Source organism: Copadichromis virginalis, linkage group LG23, assembly GCF_057382275.1.
Source record: "Copadichromis virginalis isolate Kocher_CV1m ecotype Utaka linkage group LG23, C_Virginalis_male_GT1.1, whole genome shotgun sequence".
In the NCBI taxonomy this organism is placed as follows: Eukaryota; Metazoa; Chordata; class Actinopteri; order Cichliformes; family Cichlidae; genus Copadichromis; species Copadichromis virginalis.
In genome coordinates, this window is record NC_140639.1 from 44,695,544 (window position 1) to 44,710,940 (window position 15,397).

Here is a 15,397-nt window from a genome sequence, read left to right on the forward strand (position 1 = left end):
ATTTTCATCATGACAGTGATCCTAAACACACCCGGACATCGAAACTATTGAAGCAGTGAGAGATCATCTTGACAGAGAACAGAACAATTTGCAGAAACATCTAAAGAAAAGCTTTGAATGTCCTTACTTTAAGAAATGAGAAGAAAGCTGCCTCACAGAGTTCAGACTGTGATGAAGAATAAAGGTGGTCACACCAAATATTGACTTTAAAGCTTGTTAGAACTGTACAAACTAATTTCAATGTGTGTTTGCACACAATTCATTAAATCACTGCACTTATTTCCCATTTTCCTAACAAAAAATAAAGAAATGAGGGGTTTGGCACAGTGCTGTAGGTAAGACGGAGCAACAAGGCTTCAGCATTGTGTGTGGAATACTCACTGCACAGCCTGTAATTTAGAAATTTTCAAGTTCATTTATTCTTGAATTCATTGAGCGAATAATTAAGAGTTTTGTGCCGATCACTTTTATTCCAACTACCCAACTCTGTGAAAAAGCTGCAATTAACATTTTGTATTTATTTGTACAAAACAAAAAAAACCTACCTTTACTGATAATGATTTGACCTCCATGACATCAAATTTCTGAACAAACTGTATCAATATGTAATGATGGTTGCAGGTGTGTCACGCTCACTTTTAAAATACCTTTTTTTTTAAAAGTACAAAGCAGCGTGATGGAGCAGTGTTAGTCCTTTCAGGGCCTGTCAGCACAGCGGGACCCCGAGGCTACGTTCCAGGCAAAGTCTTCACTGCTGTCTGTTCAATACAGACACAACAGCAGTCAGCCTCTGCAGAGTCACAATATACACATCGCATTTGGATGCGTGCGGGTTAGAAATGCGCGCAGGTGGATATTTGCATGCGTGTGTTGGTGTGTAAGCACCTACAGCTTGCATGCAGGCGTGGGCTTTTATGAGTGGATATTGTTTGTAGACACTTTGGAGTGTTTATGCGTTTAGGGGGGAATGCAAGCACCATTACGCAGAGGTAATTGGCAGGTTCTTTGTTTCAGCTCCCTTTTTTGTTTAGTTTTTTCTTCTTTAAGGATGTTCTCGTACCGCATTTCAAAGGAGTCACTCGTTAATCCCGAGATGAATAAGTAATGTTTACAGCAAACGTTGTTGCCACCGTAAATGACTGTTTAAAGGCTTCTTTTATAACAGTGTAATTGACATTCTTCCCTTGAAAAACATCCTGGATAATTTAATCACACTGTAGATTAGGTTTATGTTATGGTCATCACTTTTAATGATATCAGCTTTGTTTTTCAGAAATTAGATACATTTTTTTCAACTGTTAGTTTTGTGGTTCATTTAAGTGCGGTAGGCAGGAATCGTCACACATCAAATGTCAGAAACCCAACGCGAAATCATTCAAACAAACCTTTAAAAAAAACAAGAAAACTTGCTGACACATCCTCTGAACCTCAAGGACTTGCAAATCGCCAGTGCCGCAGAGTGATGGGAATCGTGCGAGAGGTTCAAATTGATTCAAATGTCCTCCAGCAGCAACAGCTCGTGTTTGATTGTTGAAAGCAAAAGCACACCAGGTTTTGTTTTTTGGGCTTTTTCTTTTTTTTATCCACTCAACTAAGTAAAGGATACGGGCTGAAATAAAAGGGAAGTGGATTGTTGTAGGCAGCGAGTTCCCAGTTCCCGCTGATCAAAGTTAAATGACTTGAATAAGAAAAGCAGCGCACACACGTTTCTGGGAAAATTAGCTGCTTTGCACACAGGCATTGGGAGGAACGATGCAAACTTTGTTGAGGCAAATTACGAAGGCCGTCGGGTTGCTTCTAGAGATGGCTGCCAGAGATTCAGACCACTTTGTTGTTCCAAAACTGTTTAAAGTCCTCTTTTAAAGATTTGGTTCTGTAATTGGATGTTTTCTATTGAAGTGCAAGTTGTAAATTGCCCCCCTTTTTTTTTTTTTTTTTTACTGTTTTTTTTTTAAACTTGAGTTTGTTTCTGAGTAATCTAATGATGATTACTCATCCTCTGCACTGATGATCCCACCCTTCATTAAACATCATCTCTGCCGAGAAAGTTCATCGTGAAGAAAAACCAGAAGTTTGCTGCTCGCTGACAAAGTGAGCGAAAAGTGATGCCAAGCGAAGACGTGACATTACCTCTTGATCTTGGGCGGAGGGGTGCTGCAGCTGTGAAGGGCACTGACTGTCATCCTGGCCCTCCTTTTTTTTTGGCTGTTAGGCTGTTTGTCAAATGTGTGCACCAGCTTGAATCAGTGGCAATCAGGCTGACATGATGCGAACGGATCCGTGAGAGCATCTGCTGGCACAGCGGGCAGCGATATGTGATAAACGCTGATTTCACCCTCCATTGGATCGAGCTGGCGATGATAGCCACCTCTCCCCCGCTCATCCATCCTATTAAACCCTCATTATTCATTTACCTCCAGCCTCAACAGCCTGACATGCATTGAATGAGTGCAACTCGCAGCCCCACGCATGCACACAAAAAAAGAAATTGTGCTCATTTCATCTGTGGCGGTCAAGGACACGCTCGCCGCTATCTCACGTAGTCAGTATCATGACTTTCTTCTTCTTCTTTTATTTAAGGGTTGGAACAAAATTCTCTCATTTAGTGGTAAATACACACCCGCCCACACGCTCAGACACACAGTTTCCCTGCATAGTGCGGCGGCAGTGCACTGGCAAGGAGCTTAATTCTATCAGGCTGCAAGCTGGACAGCCGTAATTACATTTGTGACACAAATCCTGCCTCTCAAATTGAGCGTTTTATTCCTGAGCGCCCCCCCCCCTACCCCCCCACCTCTCTATTTATAACCCCTTATTCCCCTTATTCCCCATAAATCCCACTTCCTCTCAGAAAGTCAATTTAGGACTTAAAAGGCAGCAACGCTCTGCTTACTTTTTTCCTCCTCCTTCGACTCCATCGCCGCTTCAGTTTCACTCCCAACACCCCCCACCCTCCCACCCCCTCCCGCTCTGCTTGGAAGCTTTGAAGCCTCTGAAATGACAAAAAATACGTCTTAAGCAGTGAGTGCCGTGATGCGAGAAAGTCATCCCTACAGAAGAGTTTCAGAAAGTGAAAACGCTGCTTGCAACCTGCCTGTAACTTCTTTGAAGAGTCACTGCTCTATTGTGATACATCACCTGGGTGGGTTAGTTGCTTTTAGGGGTTGGAAGCAGGCGTCTTTTCAGCCGTCTTCTCGGTCATCTGTCCCGCAGTTTCCTGCCACAGCCTGAATGTCACAAGCGTCTTTGACTTTATTCTCAGTGACATTTACTCTTTTCTTCTTTTCCTTACAGCTCTGTGTTTCCTCAAATCTTCAGCATTTCCCCGCTACCTCCTCCTCCTCCCCCGCCTGCTCTCCGATCCCCTTGCTGAATCAGCTGTGGCCTTCATTGCACTCCTGCTCCTCCATCTAGCCCTTTCTTCCTCTCGAGTTGGAGGCCATACCCCGAGTACAGTATGATGGCAGTTCATTTATTCCCCCCTGTCTCTTGCTTATGCATGAGCCTGTCAGTTCCCATAGTACCGCTCCTCACCTGCGCCTGTACCGTTTCACCTCATTCATCGTTTCTTCTCCCCTTCTTTTATGTCGCTCATACGGGACTCCGACTTTCTCCCCATTTCTGTCAAGCCTGTTTTTCACGCTCTCCTCTTCCTTTACCTTTCACTCTACATTTCATATACAAGACTTCATATTTCTCTCTTTAACCATTCTCAGCTTCATTCCAAAAAGCTCTTATACGTCAACAGAAAAATGTGTGAGAGCTGATACTGATTGATCCACGTGTATATGTGAGATTTTTACATTTTCAGGCCTTGAGCTAGGCATAGTTTCCAGACAAGTTTATGCATGTGTATGTACGGTTATGCATAATAATGTGAGAAAGTTTTAGGAGGATGATCTTTAAGGTGATGCAATTTGGACTTTAAAATGTTTGTAAGAGCAGGATTTTTCTTCCTTCCATAAATAATGACTTTAATGCCATGAATTTAAATTTTAGTCCACATTTTCCATCTTTCATTTGATGTATTCTGGCTTTATTCTATCAGTCGCCATTGCTGCCGTGTCATTCCTTCAATCAATCTGTTTTCCCAACTACTTTTCTTAGTTAGTCGCGCTGGGCTGGAGTCTATCCCAGCTGACATTGAGTAGGAGGCAGGGTGCACCCTGCACAGTCAATCTATTATATATTCCGGCTTTCGTTCTAATTTTTATGCTATAAATTAAGACTTTTATTCCAGCTATTAAAATTTAATTCCGCAAATTACCATTCCTAGCATTCCTTCGATCCATCCATCTTTCTTAAACGCTTATTCAGTTTATACTTGTGGAGGGTTAGAGCCTATCCCAGCTGACATTTCATAAATGATGAATTTTATTTCGAGTAGATTCAGACTTTATGGTTTTTCATGAAAAATATATTTTCTTTCTATGTATTGTTAGTTTAAGTCTATACATTCTGAGTTTCATTACATATTTCCCAACTTTCATGCCATACAATGAAGTTTTATTATGTGTTAGTTGATTTGAATGTTCTCCAGGATTTACATTTAGTCTCTGATATACATAAAAAGCCTAAAGCATACCCCATAAAGGCATTTTTCTGGAAGTAAGTGTTAAGTAATGTTAAGTAGTAAGTAGTTACTGTACTGTATATGGAGGAACCATAAGGTTACTGTTTTTGTTAGTTCAATAATCAGTGATTTTAGTGTAATAATAGCAAACTTAGCTTGATTATGTTTCCTGGTGATTCATAGATAATGAGCTAATTAAGTGTCAACTCTTACAAAAGACCCATTTCTGTATTACCTAAATGATAACTCTGCCTGTAGAAGCAACAACACTAATGGATAAATTACCGTCTAAATCCTGGAATTTGCAGTCCCAGCCCCCGCACCAATTCTTACATACACTGAAGGCAAATTAAATTGTAGCCAGCTCTGAGAGTTTAAAAAGTTTAATGCAGATGCTCTTTAAATAAGGAAATATTATTTGAGGAGATGGGTTCAAGTTTAATGTTTTGCAAGCGGTGGGTTAGCTTATCCTAAAAGCTTGTGATCTGAATAAAGTCTTTGTGTCAATTTAGCAGTGGCTGCGTCTCTAAATTTAAGCAAACCTCCATCCTCCATCCATCAGCCAGGCTTCTTTCATACTCTTCATTGGATTTCCTCCTCTGTTTTATGTGCTGGAATAGTGGAAAATGGTGAAGTTAGCTTTGGGATGAATTAGTCATGGCGGAGTGTCTTTCTGTCTCGCAGAGCCTTCAGATGGAGGAGCACTCGGCCCCACCCTGGGCCTCATGAAGTCCAGCTCCCTGGAGAGCCTGCAGACGGCCATGTCTGAGGCGAAGCAGAGTCACATCCAAGACCACGTGCCCTTTCATCGCCCACGGCCGCACATGGTCCGGGGGCGGGGATGCAACCAGAGTTTCCGCATCGCCATTGACAAGTCGTATGACGGACCTTCTGAAGACGGTAAGACCCCAGGAGAAAAGCAGACATGTTGAACTGCTACTACCAAAAATCTTTTCGAAAAACAAGAAGCAGACACAACAAAACTGCCCACTGTAAGGAATGTTCCCTTTTAATGCACGACTGGGATTCCTTCCTAGACACTGTACCCATTTAAATGAGAGGCTACGCTGCCAGTGCACATCCTTTAAGCTTTATAACACACTGGCACTCAAAAAAGAGCCAGAGGCCTGCCAAGGTACAGTGCTTAGCCTAAGTACCTTAATGAAATGCTACATGATTTTATCCACTCAGCAATTTGGAAAGAACAACTTTATGTCTTACAGCAGCATATTTTTAATGCTCTAAATTGTGACCACACATACGTGTGGGATGAGGGATGTGTGCGATTAACATATGAGGAAATTAAATCCTGGAGTGTGGACAAAAGTTACGATTTGAGGGTTTTTTTTAGGCACACAGTCAACGCTGCAAAAGATAAAACTAAAAAAAACCCAAAAAACCCTCAAATCTGTGTTCCTGGTATCTTGCTACACCTGAGGGGCTTGCATAAGAACAAAGGCTGCCTGTAATGCTCGGAGCTATATCTATGAGTACATATTCCATTGTTGTCTGTGCATCTACTCTGACCTCTTCCATCCAACCTATCCTATTCGTGGGAATTGTTTTCCCTCATCAGACGACGACATGTCAGAGCACAGCTCCGGTCACGAAACGCCCGCCAGCAGCTCGTCTCGCCAGGATCTGGATGCAGACGATGGAAAGAAGAAGAAGAAGAAGGATGAAAGGAAGAAGAAGGAGAAGAAGACCAAAGGGAGGAAGAAGTCACTGGATTCTGTGGAGGACACAGAGAAGAAGACCAAAAAGAAAGGATTTGGCATCTTAAGGTAAGGAGATCTTCAGGTCCGAATACTTAACATCCCGAATTGATGTTTAACTAGTTTGTAACTTGTTGGCTTCCCCAGTTGAAAGCTCCCGTCATCAACAAAAATGACTTGACATGGACTTTCTGACAAATAGAACCTAATGAAGATGTAAACATTAGTTAAATATGTACATGAGCCCTGTTGCTGGTCGCTGGCTGACTGCAGATGGATTGAATAGCACTCACAAATTAACTTCTTTCCACTTGAGGCAATAGCTGACACTTTTAAACGAAACATTTTGTATTTCTGCAATTACAGTTCCAGAGTCAAATAAGGTGCTGACATTAGCTTTATCTCTTCATGCGTGTCCTGGCAGGAGTGAAGCATGTTAATTGGCACGGTGGTAATAAGTGTCCTATAAACGACTGATGGGAACATTAATGGATCCTAGAAGCACAAACCGAGCCAGTGTAATATGCTTTTATTCTGGTTTTCCAAGTTTAATTACATTTCTAAGTAATTAAACAGAGACATATTAATTTTTCATTTTTATTTTATTAACCCATTGCAATCAAATTGGGGAATGTGCTGCCTTTTGTATATACACTGTTCAAAAAATTAAAGGAACACTTTGAAAACATATCGGATCTCAATGAAACGAAGTCATGCTGGGTATCTGCGCTGATGGATTAGGTAATGTGTCAGGAGTGAAAGGATGCCACATTGTTTGATGGCAATGAAAACTATCAACCTACAGTGGGCTGAATTCAAAGACACGGCAAAACTCAAAGTGAAAAGATGATGCAGCAGACTAAGTTTCATTGCAATTTCTTTGCAGCAACTCAAAATGGTGCTCAGTAGTTTGTATGGCCTCCGCGTGCTTGTATGCGTGCCTGACAAGGGGCATGGTCCTAATGACACGGCAGATAGTGTACTGGGGGATCTCAGAGCTCCTGGTAGACTCTAATGGTGTCGGATGGACACAAACATGTCCCAGAGATGATCAGTTGACGTCTATACAGGTCTGTATCTCCCCAGACCATCACTTATTCTTACGGGCAGCTTTCACGTCTGTCACATGTGTTCAGGGTGAACCAGCACTCATCTGTGAAAAGCACAGGGTGTCAGTCAGTGACCTGCCTATTCTGGTATTCTATGGAAAATTCGAATCAGGCCCCACGGTGCTGGACAGCGAGCAAAGGGACGACTAGAGGACGTCAGGCCAATCTCATGAAGTCTGTTTCTGATTGTTTGGTCAGAAAAATTCACACGAGCATCCTGCTGGAGGTCATTTTGTAGCTCTGGCAGTGCTCGTCCTGTTCCTCCTTGCAAAAAGAAGCAGATACTAGTCCTGCTGATGGGCCTTTTACGGCCCTTTCCAGCGCTTACAGACTGTGCTGGGAGACAGAGCAAACCTTCTGACAATGGCACATATTGATGTGCCATGCTGGAGGAGTTGGACTATCTGTGCAACCTCTGCAGGGTCCTATACATCAGCTCATGGTACCAGGAGGGACACTGACCCTAGCAAAATGCAAAATTACTGGAAAAAAAAAGATCAGGAGGGAAAATGTTCAGTGATCACCAGTTAGCATAAGCTAACTCTATAATAATAGTATTATCATTACAGCTTTAGCTGAAACAAAACCATTTAAAAGGCTTTGCTTTGATTTTTTTTAAATCAAATATTTTCTAATTTAAAAGAAAATTAACAGCTAGAACAAACCAGATAACTACTCCTAAAGCTCAAGCTATAGCATCGTCTGAAAGCATCATTACTTATATTGTTCTCTTTAAATTGAGCTGATTTTCATCTGTATTATTTTCTACTAGTCTTTTATTTTTAGGTTTGCCTGCTGGTTAAAACCAGATGTGCATTTTGTAGCTGTGAGGGAAACAGACATCAGGTGCATCCCTCCTGTAAACAGAAGAATCGATGGACAGAAGCAGCACTATGTCTTACTTTTCTTGGTTAAGTTTCAACAAATTACCTCTGCGAGCACAGCAGGATTACGGGATCTTGGATATTGGATGTGAACACAACCTTCTCAGTAATGGAGGGTATCCATTATTTCTCAATCCAAGCAAAGTTGCACAGTAGTGACCCAAACCGCTCGTCACCCCCCTTATCAACATGTCCCCATCGTGATTTGCGGTGGTCCAATCCCACCAGCTGCAATCCTTATCTATTGGCAGTGACACGGTGTGGTCAGTGTATCACTACACTTCCAACACTTGAGATTCAATTAGGCTGTGACGAGAGATAGCGCGAGCTGAGCGTTGGCCTACAGATGGCAGATAAGAATCCAATCGGCCACAGTGTCAAGGGCAGTAATGGAGGAGATGTTCACACGTTGAGCCCGGTAGGGGAGAGTCGAGCCGGGGCTGGGAAGGGCAAGATGAAGGACACACTTGGAGGAGGTACATGCAAGAGCACATGTCAGCTTGTAGTTGAGTGTAAAGCTGAAATCCACTTCGCCTAGAGCTGGATTTACCCAGGAAAGACAGTTTTGTTTCCTATTCTGCGCCACACACATTGTGTTTATATGAAGCTCTACACATGTGCTGCACAAGGACTCCTCGTTTTTCTGTTTGTACTTCTGCATTTGGATCCTCGCTTCTCTCTTCCTGCCTTGTGTATACTCTCCTTGTCTCTTTGCCTTTACTTGCCAATTTTCACTTATTTTTATTTCTCACAGTTCAAGTTCGGGTGTATCAGTAAAATGCATCTGTCATTGGGCTCGCACATCTCACTATGTCCACGCTCTTTTTTTCCCCCCTCTTAATTTAACACAGTAGTCGGAAACAATCAAAACCAGCCTGCTGCTCGTCTCTTGCACAGACTTGGACTCCTCTTCTACCTCAACAATAGCCTGACTATTGTAAAAGCTTCCAGATTGTCGCGCCGCACACTCGCCCCTCTCTCTCGCGCTCTCCCTGGCCTTTATCCGTCCAGCTTGATTGTTATTGAACTTGAAATATGACTTAATTAGCTGGAGTATTGCACTGTTCAATCTGATTGCAGCTCTCAAATGTTATTTTACTCCAATGGCAGCATTAGGAAAAGGGCAAATTATAAACATATGACCTCAATTTACCACGGCAATGAAAGTGTGCACAACAACAGCTAGCACGACAAATGCTGGAAGCCGGCCCCGTCCTTCCAGTGGCCGTAAATATTTAATTTAGCTGCTGCATTGTTTGAAGAGCAAGTTGTTTTTGGCATTGGGTAGCAAACAGCTGGATATACGGTGACCTCTGGAAATCACATATTTGTTGTGGGAACATTTATTTTTTCTAAATTCATACATGATCCTCATTGTATTGTTTCATGGCCTTGCATTTAAAAGCCTAGATGTTGTTATTTTACATGAGTGCAGCAGTTTGCCTTAAGAAACGTGTTTGTTTAAGGTAAAAAAAATTAATTACATCATTTGATAAAACGGTGAATATCCTTTTGGAAAAATCCATGTAGTCTTTATTGAATCGAAATGCACACGATGGTAAATTGGCCAGCCAAGCAGCAGCCTTTCCTGTTTAACCCATTAACACCTAGTGTATCATTTGATACATACAGTTTTTGTGTGTTTTTGAGACGTCGACATCATCAGTGTGGTTTATTTTTCCACCATGAAGAACCAAAGTAAGATGCACAATCAATTTTTAGCAGTCGATTACCAAAGATGCCAGATGTAGCAAATATGATACCAATTAAAACTAAAATATTCAAATTAATATTGGTTTTTTTTGTTTAATTTGTCAAAAAAGTTAAATAAACACTCCATTTTCCAAAAAATTGAATTTTATTTCGAGTTTCAGGTTTTAAAGAGGGCTTAAAATTCGTTTTTTGTAAGAATTGTTTCCTAGAGATGCTTTCAATGTAACAGTTCAGCACATTAATCGAGTCACTGAGCGCGACACAGTGGGAATGCTCCTTAACTCACCACATAATACTGTCATGATATGTTACCCACGATAACGCATGATATCAAAATTAGTGTAACTTAGATAGAAATGCACCTAAAAAGGTGTAAAACTGTAATTATGGATTCATTCACATCATTGTGCTTTGAGTGTGTGTGTGTGTGTGTGTGTGTGTGTGTGTATTATTATTCAAATTTAATAGTCCAGTTATTCATTTAAGTAGGCGCTGATTTATTTCCCTCCTCTGTTTGCCAATCCCCCTGTGAATTTCTCTTTTTTCCCCCCTAAAGGTTCATTAATTTCCATTCATTTTACTGTAGACTCATTCATTTGATAAGCACCACCGTAGGGAGTTGTAAAATAGTGACTCCGTTAAGTCAGATTGGCAGGGGAATCTATTAAGCACCTGCATGTATATATTTCCACCAATTGCTGTGAAATTGGTGGAGCACATATTTTGTACCATTATTTGACAAAAAATAGTCACGATTTAGCATACGGTGGTCACAATATCCGATTTTCTCTTTATAGCTGTCATGGTGAGAGATATTCAAGGTATTATTGTGATATTTAGAGTAAATCTGGGGGGAAATACCAATTATGCTATTGGTTAATTTAATTTCTAACTTTATTCTCATACACTTATTGCATATTAGAAGTGCATGGCCCATGCAAGGTCTCTAACTGTGCAATAGCATACAAACAGAACAATTATGCAGGTATTTTAGTAATTATTTGAGCATTATAGTCGCCACAGTGAGTCTTTTTTGTGCGTACAGTAAGCCGGGCCCGCTCTACAAGCCGGTTGTGATTTGATTTGAATCTCAGGGACTGCTGTGAAATCGACTTTGTAATGAAATTGCTTCCTGATTTCTGTTTCACTGTCAAATAGTCCAAACTGATTTGGACGTTTGCCAGTTTTTTTGATGGGTGGGGGGGTTAAAACAGAACTCCCATCGAATTAAACAAAGTGTCAAAAAAGACACACCGTCTTAAGGTTAAAGATGGAAGAGTGCGTTCTGCTTCCTGTATGTGTCCCTCCTGTTCTGGGCTCGGATGCGGTTTCTCCTCTTTTTCATCACCGTGCTCACAAAGCCCCATTCGCGTCTTGTCTCCCTGATTGCTAAATAAGCCAAGACAAATGGCAGTGCCCTTCAGACCTTCCTCAGTAGCGCTTGACTGCTCGTCTTGTCTGTATTCAGCAGACGGCAGTGAAGTCTTTGCCCAGGACGTAGCCTCGGGGGCCGTGCTGCTGACAGACCGCGGAAAGACTAACACTAGGCTGCTCTTATGTTTTCTCTCAACGTCGCCGCCATATCTGCAGAACAAGACAGGTTAGCCTGGTCAGGAGTTTCAGATGTCCTTATCAGAAAAAGGATATTTATCTTCCACTTTTGGACTGTAATAAAACCTTTGCCTACAATATTGATTGATTGATTGATTGATTGAATCTTTATTTTGAACATGTTGAAAAAGTATAAAAAAAAAAAAAAATATATATATATATATATATATATATATATATATATATATATATATATATATATATATATATATTATTTTTATCTCGAAGTAAAAGCTAGAGCTCCCTCCTCACCATTCCCCAAAGTGATATTTTTACAAGTTTCTCAGCCTTGGAAAGTTGCTGAGGGCGTTTGTTCTTGTGTGTACAGCTTGAACTGCTTGAGCTCAGACCCGGTCTTGTTTTCATGAAGGATTAGACATGTTATGGTTTTATCCAGCACGACTTAATCAGGAGGTCAGGGTTGTGTGCAACGCTCCCCGTTTCACTCCCAAGTGACATTCGGTCTGCACTGAAATGTGGATTTGTGTTTATACACAGATTCATGCAACTCCATCAGCTTGAGCGTTCATCACACCAGTCACCGGGTGTGTCATTGCTCAACTCCGCTGCCGGCCCTGCCGGGCACTGACACACGCTGTCTGTTTCGTGTCCCGTCAGTCACTCAGTCAGGATCAATGTGGAGCTGTCGCTATCAGCACGTCTCCTGCCGCCACCGCACGCAAACACCCCTCAACCCATTTAAGGGACATGAAAGTCGACGCTTCTGATCTGCTGTTTACAAATCCCACGTACGGCATCGTACAGTATATCCTCTCCCCCGCTCCTCTGTTTGCGGCGCAGAAGAAATCCGACAGTGACGCAAGCCAATTAGCTCCGTCCGTTCCGCTCTCATCCTATCGCGGAGCAGCAGAATGTGCGGGGTGGAAAAGGTAGTCACTGGTGGGCTGTGCTCTGCAAAACCAAAGTCTCGGTGTCAAACTGAAGGAGCTCGACGCTTGATGATTTCTGATGGATTACTGCTCTTATAAGTGCGCCTGTCTTCCTCCTCCTTGTTCCTCGAGCCTTTGCTCTTCCAATTTTAGTTTCCCGATGAGCCTTTTCTCCTCAGATTGTCCTCAAATGTCCTTTCTTTGTTCTGTTTTGCTTCACTTAGCTTTCTATGGTTGAGTATCTCTTTCCCAGTTCATTTCTCTCTGTCCTTGAGTGAACTATTGATTTAACTAAGCAACACTGGATAAAATTAGCTTCAGAGTCCTCGATGGATTCACTCGAGTTTCTAATTTTCTATTATCAAGTGTGCTAATGACTAGTGCGAGGTCCAAGAAACCTCCTGCCAGTTAAACAGAGGCAGGGCGTGTTATTCCTTTACTCTGAGGTTTCTGTGGACTGTTATTTTTTTCTGTTCCTGCTCTGGTATGAATGGTTGTCACTGCCCATCTGTTTATTTGAAAGAAACCAGGAAAGTAAGGCCGACCATCGGTGCGAAATAATAGTAATGTGGAGCACTGAAACAGGCCACAACAGTGCCGCAGTGACTTTAAACACCAAGTGACCTTAAGATCAGCAGGAAGGGAAAGGAATCTTGAATAGGCTGTACTTGTCAGCCGTGTTGGTAGGCATATCAAAATCCCTCTGACATGTTTGTGTGGGTGCCTCACAGCAGTGACTCTAAGCTGTGATGGGGTAAATCGGAGGTGCATTACCTAATCCCACCGTTGGGTTAATGCACTGCAGGTGGATTTCTTTGATCCAGCATCTCATCTGGCATTTAAGGGCTGCTAGCTGCGCTGATACAGAAAGGAGTCTGCAAGACAGTATTTATTAATGTTAGTATTCCCTTTTGTAAAATATGCGTAAGGCCATATATTTTGCTCACAGGATATCTCTTGTGGATAAGCATTATCACTCCCTCTATTCATCTCTTTATCTTTCCATAAATAATGTATGCAAAACCACAAATCACTTTCTTTGCACACTTGACAGGCGTGGAACTCGCAGCTATCGCTTACTAATCAGGGCTGCCTTAAATACACGTTCCTAGGGAATGTAAAGCCTTGCAGAGTATATTCTCCCTGCTGTATACTTTGAGCAAAGGTTGGCTGAATTAAAATGAGAGAGTGCAACCGTGCATAGCTGAGGGCTCGCATTATTATTAAATCCTTTATTTAAACAGGTAATCTCATTGAAATCAGGGTGTCCTGTTTTTAAAGGAGACCTTTGCAAAGATAACATGAGAATGGACATTTTGAAATTTAGGAAAATCTTATTCAGGAGTGATGCTCATGCATAAAATCCTCAAATAAAATAAGAGAATGTAGTTTTCAAACTTTTGTATTTAATCCTATTTGTATGCAGCAAAGTATCTGAACCCAGTTGTAGAGTAAATAAGAGGTGCAGCTAGTGTTAGAACTTCCTGTGACTCGGCATTGTAAGTACTACATTTAAATCTTAACAAGGCAGCAGAGGTAATTGGGTAATTTTTAATAAACAAACATCAAGCAGCACTGCTCCCTTATGTTTGTTTAAGAGGACCATCTCAAATTTTTATATAAGATACAGTGGTTGGTAATAAAATGCAGCACCCTGTAGTAAATGGAATAAAGAATATTCAAGGTGGAGGAGGAAGCATATGTATAAATAGCATTACCATCAAGAAAGCACTCAGATTTCTGGAGTGTGTTCCACATGGGTCTTAAAAGTGAGTAAATAATTCTGAATTATTTATAATAATCAATAGTTTTTATTTTATGACCATGAAGATTTCAAAGGAGGCAGGATACTCTTAGGTCACCTGGTGAATAGCATCCCCTTATGTTTCTTTACCAGAGGCCAGAGAACAAGCGTACTGTTTTGATAGGTGAAATGCAGATGCTGGAAAGAGGATAGTACCTCAAATAACCATTTATTAAAGCCAAGGTATGCAGAAGAGCATCTCCACATTTCTGGATGCACAACACGTGCAACGACTACACCAGGTGTCACTCACAGCTAGACAGCTTCAGGCTGATATGAAGGCGACCATATTTCAATTTACCATTTGTTACAATCAAAGTATGCAGAAGAGCGTCTTTGCATCCGACCTTGAAGCAGGTGGGCTACAGCAGCAGAAGACCGCACTGAATGTCACTCTTGTCAGCTAAGAATGGGAAACTCCAGTTCACACAGGCTCACCAAATCGTCTCAAACTGGTTTCTTGAACATGGCGGTGTGGTCACAAATGGCCTTGGCAGTCACCAGATCTCAGATCACAGGCCAGGAACATGGTGGATGTGCAACCACAAATCTGCAGCAACTGTGTAATGACCAAAATCTCTGACGGAAAACCTTTTGAAAGCATCTTTGAGATCTGTCAGGAAGATTCTGATGGAATCATTTAATAGATTGTTTATCTAGTCAAGCATAACATTTCCAGTGGCATAGCATAAGCTGCTAAATCAAATGCTTTGCATAGGTTGTGAGGGGCTATGCGACGCACACATAACGCAGCTGTTATTGTGCTGTGACTTAATCAAAAGCCCAACTGCTCTGATTAAAACTGTTTGGAAATTTACCAGGGACTTATGGATTTTTACTAGGCAGGAGAATTTTGATATGGGTTTCGAATATTTGCATTTCTGGTAATGGTACGTTTATGTAAGGGAGGTACATGCAAATCTTTTGCAATTTTACCTGATGCAAGTTGTGCACTGTGATTAATTCAAAGCTGCAGTGAAGGAAAGAAAATCAGTCCTTTTATTTGCTTTGAGCTTTAGTTGTGAGTGGTGAGTAGAACAACCTGGAATTTAGTGTGTGTGTGTGTGTGTGTGTGTGTGTGTGTGTGTGGCATTAGTA

General features: G+C 41.6%; 1 protein-coding gene across 1 annotated transcript in view; it reads left to right on the forward strand.

Moving 5' to 3' along the window:
• The window catches only part of pard3ba (par-3 family cell polarity regulator beta a), a 210,138-nt gene that overhangs the window by 119,374 nt on the left and 75,367 nt on the right, over window positions 1-15,397 (forward strand). Inside the window, exons 18-19 of the mRNA XM_085449975.1 lie at window positions 5,258-5,473; window positions 6,150-6,357. Coding sequence (XP_085306101.1) covers window positions 5,258-5,473; window positions 6,150-6,357 — 424 coding nt within the window. The remainder of the gene's footprint in view (window positions 1-5,257; window positions 5,474-6,149; window positions 6,358-15,397) is intronic.